The sequence below is a fragment of the Antechinus flavipes genome, chromosome 3 (genome assembly GCF_016432865.1).
Source record: "Antechinus flavipes isolate AdamAnt ecotype Samford, QLD, Australia chromosome 3, AdamAnt_v2, whole genome shotgun sequence".
NCBI classification, from domain to species: domain Eukaryota; kingdom Metazoa; phylum Chordata; class Mammalia; order Dasyuromorphia; family Dasyuridae; genus Antechinus; species Antechinus flavipes.
This window is the reverse complement of record NC_067400.1, coordinates 306,331,154-306,354,961: the sequence shown is the minus strand read 5'-3', so window position 1 is coordinate 306,354,961 and position 23,808 is coordinate 306,331,154. Positions and strand designations below refer to the sequence as shown.

Below are 23,808 nucleotides of genomic sequence, written 5' to 3'. Positions count from 1 at the left end.
CATTCTTACTCTTTTTGTTGTTGTTTGCTTGCATTTTATTTTCTTGCTCATTTTCTTTCCTTTTTTGATCTGATTTTTCTTGTGCAGCAAGAGAATTGTATAAATATGTTTACATACATCAGATTTAAAATATATTTAACATGTATAACATATATTGGATTGCTTGACATCTGGGGGAAGGATGGGGGAAAGGAAGGTGTAAATCTGAAACACAAGGCTATACAGAGATCATTGTTGAAAAATTATTTATGCATATGTTTTGAAAATAAAAAGCTTAAAAAAGAATGTTGAGGCTAACCATAAAAGAAAATAAAATTATTGATGATATAATTCTGGTCATTCTCAGTATGACATCATGGCTCAGAAAGAACAAGTAATCAAGTATTTTGTAAACTTCAAATCAAATTCAGCTGTTAGTCATGAATGTACCTGGCATATAGTTAGAGTATAGTATTCACTTCTTGTTTTATATGAAAAGTTCTTAGTGAAATGATCAGAAAATGCTTTTTATATCTGTTTAGTATTAAGTGAAAAGACTGAAGTCTTTCCAAGCAAAGTACAACTACATGTATTTTCCAAAAGGTTGTTTTCAGTCCCTCAAATTAAGATACAATCAGAAAGCTAGAGATTGTTGGTGAAAATTTTTCATCAAATCCTGACATCACAGAACAATTCTGTTATGAGTTTATGACAAGCTCATTTGTGAATATGTTCTAACTCTAAAACTGTCATATAATATTGATGAAACAGGGCTATTTTGACAGTGATTTTAAAGTTCTGCCCTGGTAACAACCAATGAATCAAGTTCCCTTAGATTTAAGGATCTTAACAAGCTGATTGTTTTTGATATGTTAATTCTATAGACACCTGTTAGGATTCTTACAAGGTGCTAAGTCAGTGGAATTGATAGAGACAATAATTATTTAATTTAGCATGATTCAGTATGATTGATCTGATCCTACAAGAAGATGTTATGGGCCAGAACTTGAAACAAGGTACTAAGTGGAATTGAGGAGACAATGGTTAAATCTAGTTTAGAATTGATTTAATGCTACAACAAAAAAATGGTTTCCTAGTGATATAATGATTGGTGTATACTCAGTGTGGGGCATATAAGGAGGAGCGGTCAGGGCCAGAAGGACAAGCCCACTAAAGGACAAGCCCATTAGAAGCTCTCAGATAAAGGCTTCATTTCCAAAATATATAGAGAATTGACTCTAATTTATAAGAAATCAAACCATTCTCCAATTGATAAATGGTCAAAGGATATGAACAGACAATTCTCAGATGAAGAAATTGAAACTATTTATAGACATATGAAAATATGCTCCAAATCATTATTAATCAGAGAAATGCAAATTAAGACAACTCTGAGATACCACTATACACCTGTCAGATTGGCTAGAGTGACAGGGAAAGATAATGTGGAATGTTGGAGGGGATGTGGGAAAACTGGGACATACATTGCTGATGGAATTGTGAACACATCCAGACATTCTGGAGAGCAATCTGGAATTATGCCCAAAAAGTTATCAAACTGTGCATACCCTTTGATCCAGCAGTGTTTCTACTGGGCTTATACCCCAAAGAAATACTAAAGAAGGGAAAGGGGCCTGTATGTGCCAAAATGTTTGTGGCAGCCCTGTTTGTAGTGGCTAGAAGCTGGAAAATGAATGGATGCCCATCAATTGGAGAATGGCTGGGTAAATTGTGGTATATGAATGTTATGGAATATTATTGTTCTGTAAGGAATGACCAGTAGGATGAATACAAAGAGGACTGGCGAGACTTACATGAACTGATGCTAAGTGAAATGAGCAGAACCAGGAGATCATTATATACCTCAACAATGATACTGTTTGAGGATGTATTCTGATGGAAGTGGATCTCTTCGATAAAGAGAGCTAATTCAGTTTCAATTGATCAAAGATGGACAGAAGCAGCTACACCCAAAGAAAGAACACTGGGAAATGAATATAAACACTTTTTTCTTTTTGTTTTTCTTCCCGGGTTATTTATACCTTCTGAATCCAATTCTCCCTGTGCAACAAGAAAATTGTTCAGTTCTGCACACATATATTGTATCTAGGATATACTGTAACCCATTCAACATGTAAAGGACTGTTTGCCATCTGGGGGAGGGGGTGGAGGGAGGGAGGGGAAAAATGGGAACAGAAGTGAATGCAAGGGATAATGCTGTAAAAAATTACCCTAGCATGGGTTCTGTCAATAAAAAGTTATTTAAAAAAAAAAAAAAAAGAAGCTCTCAGAGCCTCAGCCAGGATTCAGTCGAGGAGATTCACAAGCCAGAGAAGGCAGCTTAAGCTATTGGAACCAAGACTACAGAAGGCCTCCAGAAAAACTAGCTGAGCCCCAAGTAAAGGAGACAAGAATTTGAAGGGGACAATAAACGATTTAGACTTTTAATACCTGGCTGCATTTGGAGTGATTACACTGAACTGAAACTAAGGCTGCCTCCAGAAGCCCCCCAAGAAACCTGTTCACAGAGAATAATACATTTTAAAGAAGAATATTGTAGACACCTATAAATCTATGGTGACTGAATAATTATCTTAGAGTTTTCTAAGGCATGACACTTTTACCTAGAGGGTTCAAAGATGGCCAACTTAAAAAAATTAGTTTCAACATATTTGGACCTATAGAGAAGAAACATTTCAGAACCACAGACTCATTTGAATGTACCAAATGAAGAATGAGTCAAAGCTGACAAAGAGACTAAGCAGCAGATACTGTTTTGAATAAAACTGGCAAGTCAAAGGATACTAATAATACTCCTACACCCCAGAACCAAAACACAGAGCATTGTTTTCAGTTCTAGTTACATTTTAAGAAAGAGACTGTTAAGTGGAAGTGTATCTGGGGGAGTATAACTTGAGTAGTGAAAAGACTACAGATCATGTTATACCTGGAGGACTTAATAAGACATATATCTGCCTTCAGGCATTTTGTTGTTATGTGGAAATGAGATTAAATACATTCTGATTGATTCTATAGGAAAGAATCAGGAGCACTGAGTGGAAATCACAGAGTTAAGTTTAGTTTGGATTTTAGGGAAAACTTCCAAATAATTATAGCTGTCCAGAAGTGGAATGAGTTGTCTCAAAAGGTGGTAGGGTTTTTACTGAAGGCCTTTATGCAGACAGCATGAGCATGGAAGAGGTAGTGGTAGGGACTGGAAGAGAGTTTTGAGATCATCTAGTTCAACTCTTAATATTTTACAGATGAGGTAATTTAATGTCTGGAGAACAATATGATGTGGAAGGGAGGTTTTTTAGCCAAATTTTAGACTAGATGATCCCATAAAGCTATATCAAAATCTGTAATTCTGTGATAAGATTGAGAAAAATATTATAGAAGGTGATTAAACTACCAGTCAGACAGTTGTCTATTAATCAATAGTTAATTTTGCAAAAAGACAGCCATGTAATACTTCCCTAGGTGTCATAAAGCAAGGCATTCTTTATGAGAAAAAGCAAACTGATGTTAAGAATTTTTTCAAGCTCTGAATATCTCCTAGGTGCCAGTCAGACCTACTTTTCAAACCATTTATAACTATATCTTTACCTGCATCTATGATATAGTAAAGTTTTATATATAATATATATATATATATATATATATATATATATATATATATATATATATATATATGGCAGATACAGGATTTGAACATGGACCTCTGACTATAAATCTACTGCTCTTTCCATTACAATTTTAATCTTTCAGGTGCAAAAATGATTCTAGAGATTTCAGTGACAAAGCTTATTTTCACCTACCATTGTTGACATCTTTTCTTCCTCTACACTTTCTGAGAGCTTGAAGTAACTAAAGGCCGATCACTTCCCATCCCCTAATTCCCATCACTTTCTCCCATTGCTAGCTTGGAAAAGATTTCCCTGCTCCCTTTCCTCCAAATCCTTGGGAAAAGGGTGATTGGGATTTCCATGTCCTGGATGCACCCACTAGCCTTCAGGATGAATACTCTAATGAAACAGACTCTCCTCCACTCTCCCCCACAGGCCTCAGTCCTCCCCTCTCCCTTCCAGCCAGGGTCAGTTATTCCAGCTCCATTTGATCCAGACACACCTTGGTTCGTCCATCTACACTATGGGTTCAGAGGACACAAACCATGCCCAGACACAACACAACCTTTAAGTGATGCTACTTCGTTGGCCCTGGGCCCTGGTCCATTTCCTGTTACTGTTGGGGGTGGTGCTGGGGAGGGGGCACTACGGTTCCCAGGATGGTCCAAGCTTCTTCCCCACCTCATCTCATAAGAGTTCCAAGAAAACCACAAGGCTCTAGTTCAGAAGTGTGGGAGATTTTTGGTTTGGCAGCAAGGGAACCTATTCAACACAAGGTAGGGGGAGGAAATAGGAGGGAGAATAAACTCTGGGACTTACAGTAGAAACTGGAAGTACCTGACACTGCTCAATTATAGGCAGCATTATGTGTTTTGATCTAGGTGAAAATGGAATTGATGGATCATTGATTGGCAGTTGGAAGGGACCTTGGAAGTCATCTGCTTCTAATCTTTACTTGATAAAAAGGGAACAGAGACACAGAAATATGAAAAAATTAGCTCAAGGTCACATAGGTATTAAGTAATAATAATATTATCATACCATTTATATAGCACCTTAAGGTTTTATAAAGTTCTTTACATATGTGTTTTCATTTATTCTTACAACCTAGTGAGGTAGATGGTATTATTTCAATTCACAGTTAAAGGAAACTCAGGATACTATTTGGTGGATAATTTGCCTCAAATCACACAGCCAATAAGTCTATGAGGCAGAATTTCAGTCAGACCTTCCTGAGTCCAAGGTGACTAACTATTGTACTACCCAGCTAAAGGTTTTTCTGGCATCAAATCCAGTGTCCTTCCTAGTATTCCACTATATTTCTAGTTCACAATATTAGAAATAAGGGATATTTAGGCATATTGGGGCTATCAAACAATTGGGGCTATCTGGCTTTTAGAGCATTTTGCTAAAATTGTTGCTTTTTAAGACTCAAAATATTGGCAAGTAATGCACAGATATTCAGTACGCACAAAGATTTTTGAAGTCCAAAATTTCTTTTTCAGGTTAATTCTATCAACATTCTCTCTTTTCATTAGACAACTATCACTTTTGAGATTGGTGGTATGGTTTTGGCCAGTCAAATGACTAGATCTTAAGAGATTGACTATGTCAGCTATGTCCTTACAAACAAATATTCTTAAAAATCCACCCAATACAAAACATATAAATACAGAAAAAATCAAAGAGAGTAAGGGAGAAAGAAAGAAAAAAAGCAAAAAAAGAAAAGAGGAAAGGAAAGGATGTACATGTAGGAAAAATATTTAAAGCTCCTTTTGTTATAGCTAAGAATTGGAAACTAAGGAGTTTTCCATTGATTGGGGAATGACTGAAAAAATTATGATATAGGAAAGTAATTCAATAGTATTGAGATGTAACTGAAAAAGGGAATGGATTGATAGAAATTTCATAAGACTTCTATAAACTGATAGTCTAAAATGAACCGATTACAACAGGAGAAGAATTTATACAATTGCTATAAACATTGTTAAAGAAAAAAAAGAAAACATAGACTCAGTGTAGAAAGATGTAAGAACACTGATCAATGCAATGCACCTTTCCTGAGAGAAAGGTAAAGGATTAGAGGTACAAAATCAGACATGGCCACTAATGGTACTAGGGGATACTCGGGGGTCCCACTAATGAGGGGCCTGAAATCAGGAAGACATCTTTCTGAGTTCAAATTTGACCTCAGACACTAGCCATCTGACCCTGAGCAAGTCACTTCGCCCTATTTGCCTCATCAAACTATAAACACAGAATTTCAGAATTGGGAGAAATGTTAGTAATCTTCCAGTCCAACCTGTTCCTTCTATTGCCAATCTAACAAAGGGCCATGGAGTCTTTTGCTTGAAGACATTTACATATCAGAGAAACTACATTTCTTTCTAGGTCTTCCATTCTACTTTCTAGTAGGTCTAATCATTGCAGTTTTCCCCTACATTAAACTATATTGGCCTTTTTTCACTTTGTACTCATTGCACATATTACTATCTATGGGGGTCAAGCAATACAAATCTAATCCTTCTTTTACATGACATACCTTCAAAAATTTGGATATAATATTTCACTTACCCCAGGCTATACTCTAGACTTCTCCATTATGCCTCAGAAATTTATTCAAACTGGAAAATCCAGCTGTGAAATTTATACTTTGGAAATATTTGCTGCCCCTGAGGCCTTCTGGCTCTTTCCTGAATCTCCATTTATGGAGGACATTCAGGTCTATTATCTGCACTCAGGACTTCTCCATCATATTCTTGTTCTGAATATCTTCTGTCTCCCTGTTAATCTTTTTAGCTTCATTTTATGTTTTATCTCCCATTTAGAAAGCAAGTTCCTTGAAGGCAAGCTTTTGCTTATACTTGTATTCCTAACATTTACTATGTGCCTGGCTCATGGTAAGTAGCTATCACATTTCCTCTTTCCCAATCTTTTGTTCTCCAATTTAAAGATATCTAGTTCTTTCAGCCAATCTTTACATGGTATGATTTCAAGACTCTTCACCATTTTAATTGTTAATGCTCATTTTACCTACATATTTAAAAAAAACATGGCACATACATTTCCAGATGTAGTCTATTCAGGAAAGAGTACAACAGGGTTATCATTTTCCTGTATATGTGCATGTATCAACTTAAATTTTTAAAAAATGTTTTTATTATGAATCAGGAAATTATCAACAAATGGGAACTTTCCATAAAGAAGGACAGAAAATGGGGGCTGTACATAAAACTACAAATACTACATATTCAAAACTTAACAATGTAATAACAATATTGTTTTTATTGTCTATGTTCCCTCTGAACTCAACTATGAGCTCATTTTTAAAATTAATACTTATTTCTTTCCTTTCTGAAAATCATTATAACTCTCCACATCTGCCTTACCCAATAAAACATACCTTGTGACAAAAGTATAATTAAGTAAAAAAAAAATGTAATGAAATTGCTATATCTAAAAATACATATCAGATTCTATTTAATTGTTCAGTTATATCTAATACTTTGTGACCCCATTTGAGGTTGTTTTGGTAAAGATTCTGGCAAGGTTTGCTATTTTCTTCTCCAGCTCATTTTACAGATGAGGAAACTGAGGCAAATCGGGCGAAGTGACTCGCTAAGGGTCAGATGGCTAGTGTCTGAGGTCAAATTTGAACTCAGAAAGATGTCTTCCTGATTTCAGGCCCCACACTAGTGGAGCCACCTAGTACCACCTAGTGGCCATGTCTGATTGTGTACCTCTAATCTTTTACCTTTCTCTCAGGAAAGTTGCATTGGATTGATCAGTGTTCTTATATCTTTCTACACTGAGGCTATGTTTGTTTGTTTTTTAAACAATTATAGCGATTGTATAAATTCTTCTCCTGTTGTAATCAGTTCACTTTACACTATCTGTTTGTAGAAGTCTTATGAAATTTCTATCAATCCATTCCTTTTCCAGTTACATCTCAATACTATTGAATTTTCCTATAACATAATTTTTTCAGTCATTCCCCAATCAATGGAAAACTCTTTAGTTTCTAATTCTTGGCTATAACAAAAAGAGCTTTAAGTATTTTTCCTACATATACATCCTTTCTCTCTCTCTCTCTCTCTCTCTCTCTCTTTCACATAAGCCTTGTAGTATATCGCTGATCAAAAACATTTTAGTGCCTTTTAAGAAATAATTCCATGGATGCCCATCAATTGGAAAATGGTTGGGTAAATTGTGATATATGAATGTTATGGAATATTATTGTTCTGTAAGAAATGACCAGCGGGATGAATACAGAGAGACTTGGAGAGACTTACATGAACTGATGCTAAGTGAAATGAGCAGAACCAGAAGATCATTATATACTTCAACAACGATACTGTATGAGGATGTATTCTGATGGAAGTGGACTTCTTTGACAAAAAGATCTAACTCAGTTCCAACTGATCAATGATGGACAGAAGCAGTTACACCCAAAGAAAGAACATTGGGAAATGAATGCAAACTGTTTGCATTTTTGTTTCTCTTCCCGGGTTATTTCTACCTTCTGAATCCAATTCTCCCTGTGCAACAAGAGAAGTGTTTGATTCTGCACACATATATTGTATCTAGAATATACTGCGACATAGCTAACATATATAGGACTTCTTGCCATCTGGGGAAGGGGGTGGAGGGAGGGAGAGGAAAAATTGGAACAGAAGTGAGTGCAAGGGGTAATGTTGTAAAAAATTACCCTGGTATGAGTTCTGTCAATAAAAAGTTATTTTTAAAAAAATAAATAAAGTATAGGAGGAAAAAAAATAAAAAATGAGAATACTATTATAAAAAAAAGAAAGAATTCCAAATTATTTTCCAAAATGGTACAGATGTACCAGTTCATCATTCCAACAATGTATTAATGTTTGTCTTCCAATAGTCCCACCAACCACTGTCATTTTCTTTTTTTTTGCTATCTTTGACAGTCTGTGAATATGAGATAGAAAATTGTAATTGCTTTGATTTTCATTTCTCTTGTTAGTGGATTTTCATCCATTATAAATTTATGTTACATAATTGCAATTAGATTCCTACTGCTGTGAGGAAATCCTATTATACTTCCCTTATTAACTTACTCTCACATTCTCCACTGTTATTTTTCCAAATCTTTTATCCCTCCTTAAATTTCCCATGGTTTTCTCTCCCCTCATCATCTCAATTGAGAATATCACCTAATATTTTACAGAAAAAATTGAGACTATTCACCATCAACTCCCTCTTACTTCCTGTCACTTGGGTGTCTTCTATTATTTTTTCCTTCTTTAGTGTCACATGAAATGTCCTTATTCCTTACTAAGGTTAATTCTATGTTCAACTGATCCTTTTCTATCCCATCTCTTTCAACAGATAGCCCCCTCTCTCATTCCCATTCTTTCGCTCATATTCAATCTCTTCCTCTCAATAATCCTTGCATTCCCACTAACTATTTTCCTTTCTCTTCTGACCTTTGCAACTTCACTTGAAAATATTATAATAGGTACCTCACTTTTTTTCCTCTCACTCTCTTAACCCCTTACAATTTGGTTCCTGACCTTATAATGCCAGCAAAACTACTCTCTCCAGTGATCTTTCAGTTGCCAAATTGAATGTCAATGGCCTTTTTCTCAATCCGATTATTCTTTGACCTCTCTATACCCTGAAACACTGTCATTCTCCTCTCTGATACTCTCTTCTCCTTCAGTTTTTAGGATAGCACTTTCTTCTGATTTTTCTCCTGGTTTCTTTGACCACTCCTCTTTCATCTTTGCTGGACCTTCCTCCAAGTCACAGTATCTCACTCACATAGATAATCTTCAGAGTTCTGGGGCCTTTTCTTTTTTTTTCTTTCTCTATACTACTTCACTTGGTGATTTCATTAGCTTCCATGAATTTAACATATTGAATTACTGTCTCTTTGCTGATGATTCTCAGATCTACTTCTTCTGCCCAATCTTTCTGCTGACATCCAGTGCCACATTTTCTGTTGTCTTTTAGACATCTCAAACTGGAAGTCTAGTAGACATATTAAACTCACTTATGTAATTCTCCCTTCCTCCTACCTTCCCTATTACTGGAGCAGACTACACAATCTTCCTGATAACTAAGACCCACAATTTAGGAGTCATCCTGGAGATTTCACTTTCTCTCTCCCCATATATTCAAATTTTTACCAAGATAGGTCAATATCATCTTTGTAGCATCTCTCCAATATATTCCCTTCTTTCCTCTGACACTGCTACCACTCTAGTGTAGGCCCTTATCACCTTATGTCCAGAGTATTGCAATAATTAGCCTGCTGGTGGGTCTATCATTAAAGTGATTTTTCTAAAATGCAGGTCTAATCATGTCATACCTCATCCTCAAAAAATTCCAATAGCTTTCCAGTGCCTCTAGGAGCAAAACCAAAATGCAAAGTCCTTCACAACTTAGCCACCTCCTACTTTTCCAGTCTTCTTATACTTTACTCCTCAAAATGAATTCTTTGATCCAGTGACACTGGTGCCCTGGCTGTGCCACAAACAAAACACTCCATTTCTCAGCTCTGAGTATTCTCTTTGGCTGTCCTTCATGCCTGGAATGCTCTCCCTCCTCTGTTCTGACTATGATCTTTCCTGGATTTCTTTAAGTTTCAACTAAAATTCTACTAACTATAGATTTTCTTCTTCCCCTCTTAATTCCATCATTTTCCTTGTGATAATTATTTCTTATTAGTCCTATATATAGCTTGTTATGTATATATTTATTTATTTGCATATTGTTTTTGCCATTAGATTTTAAGCTTGTTGAGAGCAGGCACTGTCTTTTGTCTCTGTATTTTCAGTGTTTTACTCAGTGTTCAACATAGTGCTTAATATTTATTGATTGATAGATTGAAATTCTTTTTGATTGGGGAAATGGCTTTTGGTCTTACATATTTAAGTCAGTTTCCTGTAAATTTTTTATATCAGATCATCCTCAGAGAAATTGATATGATTCCCCCCAACTCTTCCCAGTTAACTGTTTCTCTTCTAATTCTAATTATACCGATTTTATTTCTGTAAATGCTTTTTAATTTTATATAAAACATTTTTTCCACACTATTTTTTGTAACCTTCTTTATCCCTTATTTAGTTAAGATCTCTTCCCTTAAGCATAAAGGTAAGAAGATAATACCTCGGATTCCCTAATTTATTTTTGATATGGTACTTCATAGCTACATTATGTATCAAGTTGTAGCATATTGTGGTACATGGTGAGAAGTGTTGATCTGAATCGATCTCCTGCCAGATTGCTTTCCAACTTTTCTGAACTTTTTGGTCAAAAAGTGAGTCCTTATCACAGTAGTGACCAGTACGAAATAATTATTTTTATTTATTTATTTGTTTTGTCAAGGCAACTGGGATTAAGTGATTTGTCCAGGGTCACAAAGCTAATAAGTATTAAATTCTGAAGCCAGATTTGAACTTAGGTCCTCCTGACTTCATGACCAATGCTTTATTTACTGCACCATCTAGTTGTCCTATTCCAAATTATTGATGATTACTAATTTATACTATAGTTTGAAAATGGTACTGATGAACCTTTTTCCTTAACATTTTTTCATTATTTCCTTTGAGATTCTTGACCTTTTGCTTTTCAAGATGATTTTTTTTAGTTTGACCATTTAGTACTTTGGTTTTTAGCATTTATTTAATTTAGATTATAGTAATTTTTTAATTGATTGGTGTGACCCAATCATGATGAGCAATGAATATTTCTCCAGTTTTTAAGATTTGCCTTACTTCTCTAAAGAGTTTCTTGTAGTTGTAGTCTTATATTTCTTGTGTATGTCTTCATAGGTGGACTCTCAGATATTTTATAATTATTTAGTTATTTTGAATGAAAATTCTCTTTCTTCCTTATGGACTTTTACTAGCTGTATACATATATATAATATCAAAAAAGGGTGATTGTATTTTTCTACTTTATTAAAGTTTTAAGTTATTTTGGCAAATTTTTAGCTGATTCTCTAAGGTTCTCTAAGAAAATCATGAGCAAAACCCAATATTTTTGTTTCCTCTTTTTCTATTTTTGTCCTATCAATTTAAGTGCCATCTGTCAAGCCATGATGACAGATGGTAGTTGCGCTCCTGAAGACTTCTTGGGGTTCAGGCAGTAGTTATGTTCCCCTGTCTTACATATTTGGTTACAGAACTATGAAGAAAATGATCAAGAGAAGCAAATCAAAAGCTGAATGGTAACATATTCTGGGAAACACAAGCATACAAAGGAATTGGCAGAGAAACTGAGTTTGAGGCACTTTTCTCAAGCTGAGATAACTAACTTAGAGAAAATCTTGGGAGAGGAAACAATTCTGAATCCAGGTCCAGTAGTTTTTGAAGTGTAGAGAAGCTTTACCATGATTTCCCAAAATAACAATGGAAACTCTTTACTGCTTGTAATCCTGATTGTATTCTAGCTGCTTTCAGCATGCTGATGCTCTGGAACTTCTGCTGTGCATATAAGGAAGTATTATTTTGGAATACTCCATTTATATTAACTTTGTGTTGTTGAAAGCAATGTTAAGGATTCATCCAAATATAATATGTGATTGAAATCAAGGGTCTCACTCTCTCTAAATATTTTTCCTCAGCTGGATATGTATAGATATAGATATAGTGATATGCCTATTATAGAGATATTGAAGAACATTTAGGAAAAAGGAAATGTGAATGAAAAGCATAGCTGCCTATTTATAACACATTGAAAATGTCCCAAGGAAAACTTTCTTTCCAGAAATGTATGAAAAGTGTGAAGTTTTACACATTATTCTTCAAAGGAAACTCAGGATGTGGAAAAGGTTTTAGAAGATTTTGAATATGAAAAGTTTGTAAATAGACCCTAGCTGGAGCAAAGTGATAGTTTTCCATCACTTGAGTATCATTTGAATTCAAGATAAATTCAAGGTACTTAATTTCACAATTTCCATCTACCACAGATTCACTTCACTTTATATATATCATCAGTAAGATGAAAGAAAGAAAATATGGATGTGGGTGACAAGTAAATCTTACAGAAATAAAGCCTTTCTCTCTTGGAAGATATGGAATAGCTAAGAGATCCTCATAATGAAAGAACTAATCATTTATATAATGAACTTCAAATTATATTACAGGAGAAATGGCTTCATAAAAAGAAGTCTTGCTCTGTAGCATACCAGGTGAACAGAACTAAGGGAGGCAAACATATTTCTTTTAGGATCCACACTAATTATTATTAAACAATAATCTTGATGTACTGAGACAAACTCAAGCACGACCAGAAAAATCACCCCTACATTACCACCATATCTCTATATTATGTAAATTTTGTATTTTTTTCCACAAGACTTCCAAGAGAAAAAACAAAAACAAAAAAATACCTTTTTTTTTTTTTCTGGCAGGACTTGCCCCATCTGCAAAAAAATATATATGTGTGTATATATATACATATATACACACATATATATATGTGTGTATATATGTATATATATACATATATATATATTTCTTATTGTATTGCTATAGCTCAAATTTTAAGTACCACATCAAATAATAATGGTCAATAAACATCAGTCAGGAAATATTTATTAAGGGATTACAATGTGCCAGGCAGCAGCTAGGTTAAGGTCAGTGAATAAAATGCTTAGCCTAGATTCAAGAAAATTAGAGTTCAAATTTGGCCTCAGACATTCAGTAGTTATGTGATCTTGGTCAAATCACATAACTTGGTTTGCCTTAATCCAATGGAGAAAGAAATTGCAAACCATTCTACTATCTTTGCCAAGAAAACCCCGCAGAAATCACAAAGAATTGGACACAATTGAAAATGTGCCAGGCACTATGTTGAGTATTGGGGATAAAATTGGGGATAAAAACAGTTAATGCCCTCAAGGAGCTTACAATATAATGGGAAAAAGTTAATATACAAAATGAAGATAAAAGCAGGGAAATGGGAAAAGGGAAGATATCAGACATAGGGCCCTGGTGGAGAAGTCAAAGAAATCCAAAGTGAATGAAGTTGAAAAAGTGAAAGAAGTCCAAAATGAATGTATCCAAATGAAAATTTACATTCTTGCTTTATCTTGATTTTATTGGAGGGGCCTCTAAAATCTAATAAGTACCACATAACAATTGTGTCAGAAATATAGAATTACTAGTTTCAGTGTAATATGTACTCTTTTCAAAGGCATAGAGCCAATAAGAACTCAGAGTTATATAAGGTTTTGAGAGAAAGGGTCTTCAATAGAAGCTGCCATGTTGCCATTTCTATTTTACTGAAAAATAGGACTTATTGATTTATTATTGATTTACTTATTAGGACTTTTTGAGTTTTTTGTTCTTATGTTTTTCTTTACTGATAGCTGATCAATTCACTGATCTATTCAATTGTCACAGGATGATCTATTTCGTTTACCTTTATAGAGACGGACAATGGAGGATCTTGATCTCTGGGGGGATAACTTCCTCTTATTATCTAAACCAGAGATGGATCAACTATCCTGCTGGTAAACCTTATAGAATTCTTATTTTTTATTTAGCAGCTTCTGAATTTCCCCTTCATTTTTGTCAAATCAGTCTTGATATTTGTGAGTACTCTTACCCAGATTAGCAAATGTAATGCTGTATACCAAATCTTTGAAAACTGTCTACTCCTTTTCTGCTCCACTATTGTCAGTTGTAAACTGGCTCAACTTTATCTGGTAAAATAGTATGGATGATATATTTTGATTACTGAATAAATTGAATTTAGGCAAGGTAGATTTGCATGGTGTTGCAGGCCTTATTCTCTTTTCCAGAATCATCAGTCTGGGTTTTCAATGCCCTAATAAATGGTCATTTTTTTCTAAAGTTGCCATATATAACTGAGAATAATTATACTCTTTCATATTCCCATCTAGTAATTCCTAGAGCTGCTTTATCTATCTTTTCTAAAAATTCTATTCAGGTCCTTATTTTTTTTTTAAAATCATCATCATCACCACTGTCACTATCACCCTCTTCTTCCTCTTTAAGATTTGTTTAATTCTGAGGTACATAAAGGTTCCCAACTAATATAATTTTGCATCTATTTTCCCTTGTTATTTGGCTTTTCCTCTTTACATACTGAGATGTTATGCCATTTTATTCTTATATATTATTCATTGCTCTTGAGAAAAATGCTATTTCTCTATTTTTAAATTTTTGTTGTTCACTTATTTCAATTGTGTCTCTTTCCTTATTCTCTCTTCCAGAATCATCAGTCTGGCTTTTCAATGTCCTAATAAGAGTGATGGAGCCCTGTTTGATCTTAATCTGGATTACCTAAATTTTTGCTACTGATTTCTATTTTCTCTCTTTTCCCCTGTTGAATTTAATATTAAATTTCTACACAAATCTTCTTGAATGTGTTTGTGTAGAACACTCTTTTGTTTCATTCAGATGATTTTCATGTGATACTTTCCTCACTCTTTCTTGTGTGTTTATATAATTTTCTTGTGTACCTCAATTATGACAATTTATATCCCCTTTCTTATTTCTTTCCTATTTTTTTTCCTTTCCCCTTTTCCCTAAAAACACAAAACATAATAAAACCACTCTAAGGCCTCTTTTAATCTTCTTTAATACCCTCTATGACCCATGAAAACATTAAGATTTTAAAGGGGTCCTTCTTTCTTTCGATAAGGCAATTAGGGTTAAATAACTTAGCCAGGGTCACACAGCTAGAAAGTGTCTCAGGCTGTATTTGAACTCATGTCCTCTTGCCTTCAGGGCTGGTGCTCTATTCAGTGCACCATCTAGCTGTCTCCAGCCTTTGTTTCTTCTAAATCTCTTTGAACACAAATACTTCATCAATATATTAGCCCCTTCTAATGTTATTTTTGTGACTTTTGTTTGAAGTTCAAAATTTCTACTCAGTTATGGACTTTTCATCATGAATGCTTCAAAGTTTTTTTTCTATTTAATTAAAAAACCATTTCTCCCCATCCCCACTTCTGTTATACTCTATTTAAAAAAAAATAATTTTCTCCAGTTACATGTAAAAACAATGTTAATTTCCTTTTTTTCCAAATAAATTCTTCCCCTCCTTCCCTTTTACTTTTCATTGAGAAGACAATCACGTGTAATCATAAAAACACATTTCTATGTAAATCTTGCGATGAAAGAAAATACAGATAACCTTTTCTCCAATCCCCCAGAAAAAGAGAAAGTAAAAAAAAAGTATTTTCTATTTTTTTCAGACTCCAGTGGTTTTTTCTTATGGACATGGGCAGTATCTTTTGTCATAAGTCCCTCAAAATTGTCTTAAATTGTATTGCTGAAAATAGCAAAATTGTTCATGGTAGATCATCATACAATATTGCTGTTAATTATGTACAATGTTCTCCTGTTTCTGCTCAATTCACTCTGTATCAGTTCACGTAAGTCTTTCCAGCTTTTTCTGAGAGCATCTTGCTCATCATTTCTTATTATACAATATTATTCCAGCATAATCATATAAGCAAATTTTCAGCCATTCTTCAATTAATGGACCTTATACTATCTTTCAAAGTAATTTATTCTTATTGGTAAAGCTCTATCTTTTGCTTTTTGTAATAGATTCCCAACTTTTTCTTGTTTAAAGCAATAGCTGACAAATCTTGTGTGATCCTGATTGTGAACTCTTGGTACTTAAAAATCTTTCTTTCTGGCTGCTCACAGCATTTTTCTTTGATTTAAAAGTTTTAGATATTAGCTATGATATTTTTGGGAATTTTCATTTTGGTTTTTCTTTCAGGAAGTGATCATTGTATTCTACTTTTACTTTTTTTTTTTTTTTTTTTTTACTAAGTTCCAGGCACTTTTCACTTTTGGTTTATTTAAATATCTAGAATTTTGTTGATTGTGTGAAAGAGAATACCAAGCTTTTAGTCCAGTGATTTTTATATTTTCTCTCCTTGAACTGTTTTTCAGATCTGTTGTTTTTGGTAATAGGTTACTTTTTCTTCTACTTTTTTTTCCCCCAATCATTTAATTTTGTTCTAGTGTTTCTTGCTGTATCATGGTGTCATTGGCTGCTATTTAATCCATTCTAATTTTCAGGGAGTTTATTATTTGAGTAGGCTTTTCTTCTGTTAGAAGCTATTGTTCTCCTTCCAATTTTCCTCAGAGGGCTTTTTTTTTAATTTATAAATTATCATTTATTTCTTTGAATCACTTTTGTAGCTCTTTTGGACAAGTCAGTTTTTTTCTTTGAAATTTTGCCCATAATTAAGGAGTTCTTTTCTTCTTCTCAGTTTATTTCTTGTTTACCTCTATATTCATAATATTTCTTTACAGTTAGATGTCATGTTCGGTTTATTTATATCTAGAGCTTCTTTTCCTGATATGGACTTTGCAATAGAATCAGACTTCTGGATTCTTGGAAAGAGTGATTGGAGCCCTGTTTGATCTTAATCTGGATTACCTAAATTTTTGCTACTGATTTCTATTTTCTCTGGTGTATCTATACTCAGGTACCTTATATGTATAGGTTTAAGAGTGCTGCCTTCTTCAAGTTTCTATGAAATATCTAGGGGTCAGAGTGCTGTGAAATTCCAGAGTCTTGGCATTTCACTCTGAGTTGCAAGGTACAGGTCCCTACAAACATGTTCAGAGGACTGCAGTTATATTATCCTCCTGGAGCTTCTTCATCAGAACATTTTGGTACCCAGAATACAGAATGATACAAGTTTCAGCTTTCTTTGAAGCCATGTGGTGGGTTTATCCCTTGTTTACCTTAATTTCTTACTTTTTTTTTTTTTTAATGGGTCCCTTTTCCTTGTGCCACTTTCAATAGAAGGAAGTCATTTATTGCAGTTTCTCTTTGGATTTCTAGATAATCTTTTATTCTGATTTTTTTTTTTTTTAATCTTCTAGAGTCTTTGCAAGAATACATGTATGAGTTAGGATCCTTCTTTGCAATCCTTCACACAGCCATTTTAGCCAGAAGGGGCAAGTAATCCTCCCTCTATCTCTCCCCTGACATCATTCCTCTGTAGACAATTTTTTAATACTATAAATTGCAGAGGAGATACAGATCTGCATCAGCTGGGAGCTACACATATAACCACAGGTCCTTTGTAGTTATGAAGCACTTCCTTCACAACATCCTGAGGCAGACAACACAAGCGTAGATTGTTAGTCTATTGCTAGAACATTTCTGGCTAATATTTCTTGCAATTTGGATAGCCAGTGCTTTCAGTTTGTTTTTATAATTGGTGGGATCTGAGATCTGAGACTTCGTTTACTAAGGTCCTTGAAGATTAGGAAAATGTATTCCTGTAATTGCCTTGTTCCCTCTGGAGTCTTGCACAAGATTGGCGTTCGGGAAATATTTGCTTGCTTTATTTGGGGAGTGGGGGTGGGGTCTTGTGTGGCCTGGGAATGGTTTTTAAGGCTTGTTTTGGACAGTTTGTAATTAGGTGTAGAGGCAGAATTCGCTGCGAACAAGTGCCTTAGATGCACTTCCTTTTTCACGTACCATGAAGATTAAAACACCCGAGTTTGGGGGCTTTCCCTATTAAATTCCCTTCTCATATTCCGTTATCCACTCTGGAATTAAAGTCTGTCTGCACCCCAATTTTAGTTCGCGCCCCAATTTTCGCTACTTATCTCCCAGGCCTATTCAGCATGAAGGCGGGGTTATGAGAAAAGCCTACGCATGCGCATCAGATGCCCCCAATGGGTGGGACTGGGCGATAGATGGAATCTGCGCAGGCGGGGTAGGGGCGGGGCTTCGGTAACCCGGGCGACTCGACCGGAAGCTGAGGGACAGCACCAAGCTACGGCGGGGCCGGGCCTCTGGGGAGGCGCCAGGGTTAGATTAACGGAGCTGAACGGCCGCGGAAACATCGAGGCAAGTGGCGGGATCCCTCTGCTGCAGCACGACTTAGTGGGGTTCGAGAAGCAGAAATTGGGGGCGCGCGGGCGCGAGGGCTTCCTCCTCTTTTGGAGCTCACCGGGTCCCCGTGAACAAGCTGAAAAAAAGGAGGATGACATCTCCCCCCCCGTGGGGGAGGGGCATCGCGCGAGGGCGCCCCTGCCCTGTGGGGAGAAGGAAAGTGGGGTTAAGGATGAGGGAAAGTGGGGGGAGGAGGGAAAAGGGGAAGGATGCAGCCAGGCGCAAACCAATCACCCGCCGAAAGGTTTTCGAGGCTCTTACCTCCACCTACCCTTGTGAGTTAAGTGTAAGACTAGTGTTTGTTGTCGCACACTTCCCGCTTCACCGCTGGGGAAGGAGATAGGAATTAAGTGGAGTCAACAAGCATTGATTAAACGCCTACCGTGTGCCAGGAAGGGGATGCAAAGAAAGAAAAAACATGATCTCTGTTCTTACAGTCTAATCGTGGGAGGCAATGTGTACGTATATATTTATACATATATCTACAGATACACATTTATATATATATGTGTGTGTGTGTGTGTGTGTGTATGCATATCATATCTCTTTATAGCATTCAACATGCAAATAGCTGTACGAGCAAAAAATATGTATATATACACATACATATATACGTACATATGTGTATGTATATCACAGTCTAGTGGGAGACAACGTGCAAATAACTTCAAAATATATATATATATGTACATATATATACACACATATATTACAGAAGTAGTGGAAGAAAACTTGCCAATAAGATGTATATTTATACATGTGCATATGTATCTATCACTAATTGTGGTAACAAGATATGTAAGGGTATGTATGCATGTATTGCAGTCCAATTATGGGACACAACATGCAAATAACTATGTGTTATACACAGGATAAATTGGAGATAATCAGCAGAGATAAGGTACTTGGATTAAGAAGATCCTTCGAATAGCTTCCTGTAGACAATGAAATTTTAGCTGGAACTTGAGGAGGCTAGAAGATGGAGATGAGGAAAAGGAGCCTTCCAGGTATGGGGGACAGCCAGTGAAAATGCCCAGCTTTGAGATAGGGTGCCTTGTGCAAGCAACAGCGAGAAGGCCAGAGTCACAGAACTGCATATTAGGAAGGGTGATAAAAGGTGTAAGAAGACTGGAAAGGTAAGACTGCTTATGAAGCTCTCTGAACACCAGACAGCATTATTTTGATCCTGGAGATGATAGGGAATCACCAGAGTTTATTGGATGAAGTGAAATATGATCAAACCTGGGCTTGAGAATTACAATTTAGGCTGATTAGGAAGAGTTGAGGCTGGGAGACCAATCTGTAAGCTATTGGAAAACTAGCAGTGTCAGGGAGATAAGGAGTTTTAAAGGAGAAACATTGGAAAGGTGAAGAACTTGGCAACAAATTAGATTGGGGGAGTGAGGAGTTCAGGGCGAAATCTACTTGAGATTCTGGGTGACTTGGAGCATAATAATATGCTCAAGGGAAGAGATTCAGATGCATCCTAGGGATCCTATGTGGAGGTACTGATTCCTTGGAAATTTATCTGTCAGGACCTTCCTTTCATTTTTGTAATTGAAGTCCATCTAGGTGTAATTAGAGCAGAGTTCTAACTTAGGTCCTTTGATAAAAGGGATTGAGGTTTGGATTTGCAGTTAGAAGATACATACTTTCACTTACTAACTCTGTGACTGGGCAACTTATTTAACTTCTCTGGGCCTCAGTTTCCACATCTGTAAAATGAAAAGATTGGGTTTCAAATTTTTTTTGTGCACTGTGGACCCCTTTGTTAGTCTACAGAAGCCTGTGATGTTTTTTTTTTTCCCATCAGAATAATGGTGGTTTTTTTTCTAACTATAAAATATGTAGAAATGTGAAGGAAATCAATTCTTTTTAAATCCAGTTATCCATCTATCTATCTATATTTTAAAAGTTCATGAACTCCAGATTAAGAACCTTTGTTGGCCTCTGAGGTCATTTAGTCAGCAAGTATTTATTGATCACCTATTGGACACTTTGCTGAATTCTTTAATACAAAGAAAAATAAAAGGTCCTTTGCTCTCCAGGACTTCATAGTCTAATGGGTGAGACAACATGCAAACAACCATGTATAAACAGGATATATGGATTAGTTAGGGATAATCAGGTGAAGGAAGGTACTGATATGAAGGGGAAGAGGGAGAGTCTTCTTGAAGAAAGCAGAAATTCAGCTGGAATTTAATAGGAGACAAATGAAGAAGGGAGAGAATTCAGACTTGAAGGACAACTGAAGTGCGGAGAATGAGTGCTGTGTATGAAGAACAGCAAAGAGGTTAGTGTCTTTGGAACACAGAGTACTTGGGGATGTTTGAGTATAAGAAGAATAGAAAGATAAAATGGGCTCAGATAACGAAGGACTTTCTATGTAAACTTAGAAGTAGAAAACTTGGAGTTTATTGAGTGAGGGAGTGTGTAACATAGTCAAACTTGTGTTTTATTTAGGTCCCTTCAAGCTACCCCCTTTTTAGCTCAAAATCTATGATCCTATCAGTATACCTCTCTGCCTGTTATCAATTATTATGCTATGTAGGAATACAGAGATGCTTTCTGGGGCTTGAGAATTTGTAGAACTTCTTGCTGATAAACTAAATTTCATTAAACTGCTGTGCTTGTAATTTTTATGTTTTTTTTTAAAAATAGTTTTAGTGTCTGAATCCTCCCTTACTAATATGCTTATAGTTATTTTGGTAGAGTGAGAAACTTTATATAGCAGCAGCAATTTTTATATTGTCCTTTAGCTACATTTCCTCTTTCAATTTAAGATCCTTAGAATTGTGATAAAGTAGGAGAATTCTGTGTAAAAGAGAGAGACCCTTTAGGTCCATGGAAATACGTCTTTATTTGAAGAATGTTGTCATGATTTTGCCCTGTTAGAGGGCTTTCTCAGGTTCTTGGAGGAGCATGTGTGTATTTGTGAGTGTGTGTATGTATGAGTGTGTACACATATATGTAGACATACCTATGTATACATATCTACAAATATGTGTATGCGTATAATTTGAATGCTTAAAGGAGCAAACTCAAGTGGAATTAAATGATACATTTTTGAGAAGTGTATTTTGGAGTGGATTTGGATAGAAACAGTCTTTCAGAGCTGAAAGAGATCTTGGAAATCTTTCTTCTGAAACTGTTGTTCTTTTTGCTTTCATGGCTAGACTTTTAGAAAAAGTAGTATAAAGGCTCCCTCAACAACTTCTACTTAATTCGTAACCCCTTGCAATGTGGCTGCTGACCAATGTGACACCCTATCCCCAACTCTAGGGAAAGTGTTCTCTCCAAAGTGGGAATTGCTTAAGTTTATTACCTTATCTCAGTCCTGTTTTTGAAATCTATTTCTCCTCCATCCCCCTTTTTTTTCCTGCATATTGCTACTGTCCTAATTTAGGCCTGGTCTCTTGTCTGAACTACAGGTGAATAGCCTTCTGATTCCTGTGCTTTGAAGCTCTTGGCCTTTCTCTTCTATCATCTGCAGAGATGAAGGTCTTTAGATCTGTTCATAGACTCCCAGTTTGTAGGATATTAGAATTGTAGATGTAGAACAGAGAGCCACCTTAGCTCTAGTACCGCCCCTAATTTTACTGATGAAGGAACTGAAGTCTGGAAAGTTTAAGTGAATTGCTCAATGTCACATTGGATCTAAATGTCAGTTGCCTTTCATTAAAAAGAAACACCTTAATCTGACATTTCTTATAGTCCACAATATTGCTTTTCTCTTTCTAGCCTTATCTTATAGGATTTTTCATGTTCTATGTCCCAGGCAACTGTGTTGTTTGTAATTTATAAATGGAGAACATTTCTTCCTCTCCTCTGCCTCTCAGCACCTGTGACTCTCTTCAAGACTTGAAGCTTCTTATGCAGAACTTTCTGTGATCCTCCATGAATGTTTTCTGTTAATATTCTTGTCCTGAAAAACCAGGCTCTAGTCCAGTTCTGCCCCTGGTTTTTATGATATTGAACACATTATTTTGCCTTTATGGAATTTAGTTTTTTAAGTAGTAACAAAAACAAAATTTTAAAATCACTTACTATGGGTGAAGAAGTAGAGATTTTAATTTTTTTGGTCTACACCTTTGAATTTTGGTAAAAATCTCAGTATTACAACCTCCTTCATTAAAATGCAGATCAGCATATTGTTGCTGATGTTGAAGACAGCTCTAGGCCAGCACTATCTCCACTGCACTATTAAGCTCTCGCTCTCTCTCTCTCTCTCTCTCTCTCTCTCTCTCTGTCTCTCTGTTTTGTGTGTGTTTGTTTCCTTTTGTGTCTTTTTCTTCTAATTTTCAGATGTGTTTTAATTGAAAATTTTTTCTTCTATAGATATGCTTGAAAATTTTAATACTTATTTCACTTGAAAAAATATAAAAACATCTTGTATTTTTAAAGCTTACAGTATCTTTTTCATTGCAGATGTCATTTGTGAGGCTGAGCCGCTTTGGTCCCCGTGGAAATGCAAGAAAAGTGCTGAAAGCTAAAAAGAAGAAAACTCCATTGAAGCAAGAATGGGATGTAAGTCTAGGTGGGGTGTTATTGCATTACTTTGGAGTATCAGAAGTGATTCCATGGCCTCAGTCATTCATTGGATTACTCAGGATAGTGGACATTATCATTGAGATGGAGCATGCTATTGAATATAAACTGTACTTTGTGATAAAAAATGGATAACCTGTGGTGCTAAAAGGCCCTGGGAAGCACATAAGGCAACTTCAGTCAGTATCTACTCTGTGCTAAATTACAGGAAAAAAAGAAAGACAGTCCCCTTTTTCAAAGAGCTTACTGTTTAACATGAAAAAGGCATGTTAGCAACTATATACAAACAGGCTATGAACAAAATAAATTGGAAATAACGAGCAGAGGGAAAACATTAGAGGAGACCGGAGAAAGCTTTCCATAGAATTAGGGATTTTGTCTGGGACTTGAAGGAGGGCAATTCCCTAAATCAGTGAAATTGCAGGTTAGGTGTGAAAAAACAAACCAATCCCAAAAAACCCCACTCCTAAAACATACTGTGTATATAGTCTCCTTTAAATAATCACCTTATTCAAAAATTCCAATAGATTGATGGAAAGGTGCCATTATGTCTAGAGAGAGAACTATGGAGACTGAATGTGGATCAAAGCAGAGTATTTTCACTTTGTTGTTTGCTTTTGATCTGATTTTTTTGTGTGTGCACAGCAGAATGAATATGGAAATATGTTTAGAAGAATTGTACATATTTAACCTATATTGAATTGTTTGCTGTCTTGGGGAGGGGGAAAGAGAGGGAGAAAAGTTTGGAACACAGTGTTTTGCAAAG

At 35.6% G+C, this 23,808-nt stretch overlaps 1 protein-coding gene across 1 annotated transcript in view; it reads left to right on the top strand.

The window, feature by feature from the left end:
- Positions 1–18,332: 18,332 nt before the first annotated feature.
- The window catches only part of SPICE1 (spindle and centriole associated protein 1), a 52,870-nt gene continuing 47,394 nt past the window's right edge, over positions 18,333–23,808 (top strand). The window contains exons 1-2 of the mRNA XM_051985304.1: positions 18,333–18,449; positions 22,923–23,021. Of these exons, the coding sequence (XP_051841264.1) occupies positions 22,923–23,021 (99 nt within the window). The 5' untranslated portion in view covers positions 18,333–18,449. The remainder of the gene's footprint in view (positions 18,450–22,922; positions 23,022–23,808) is intronic.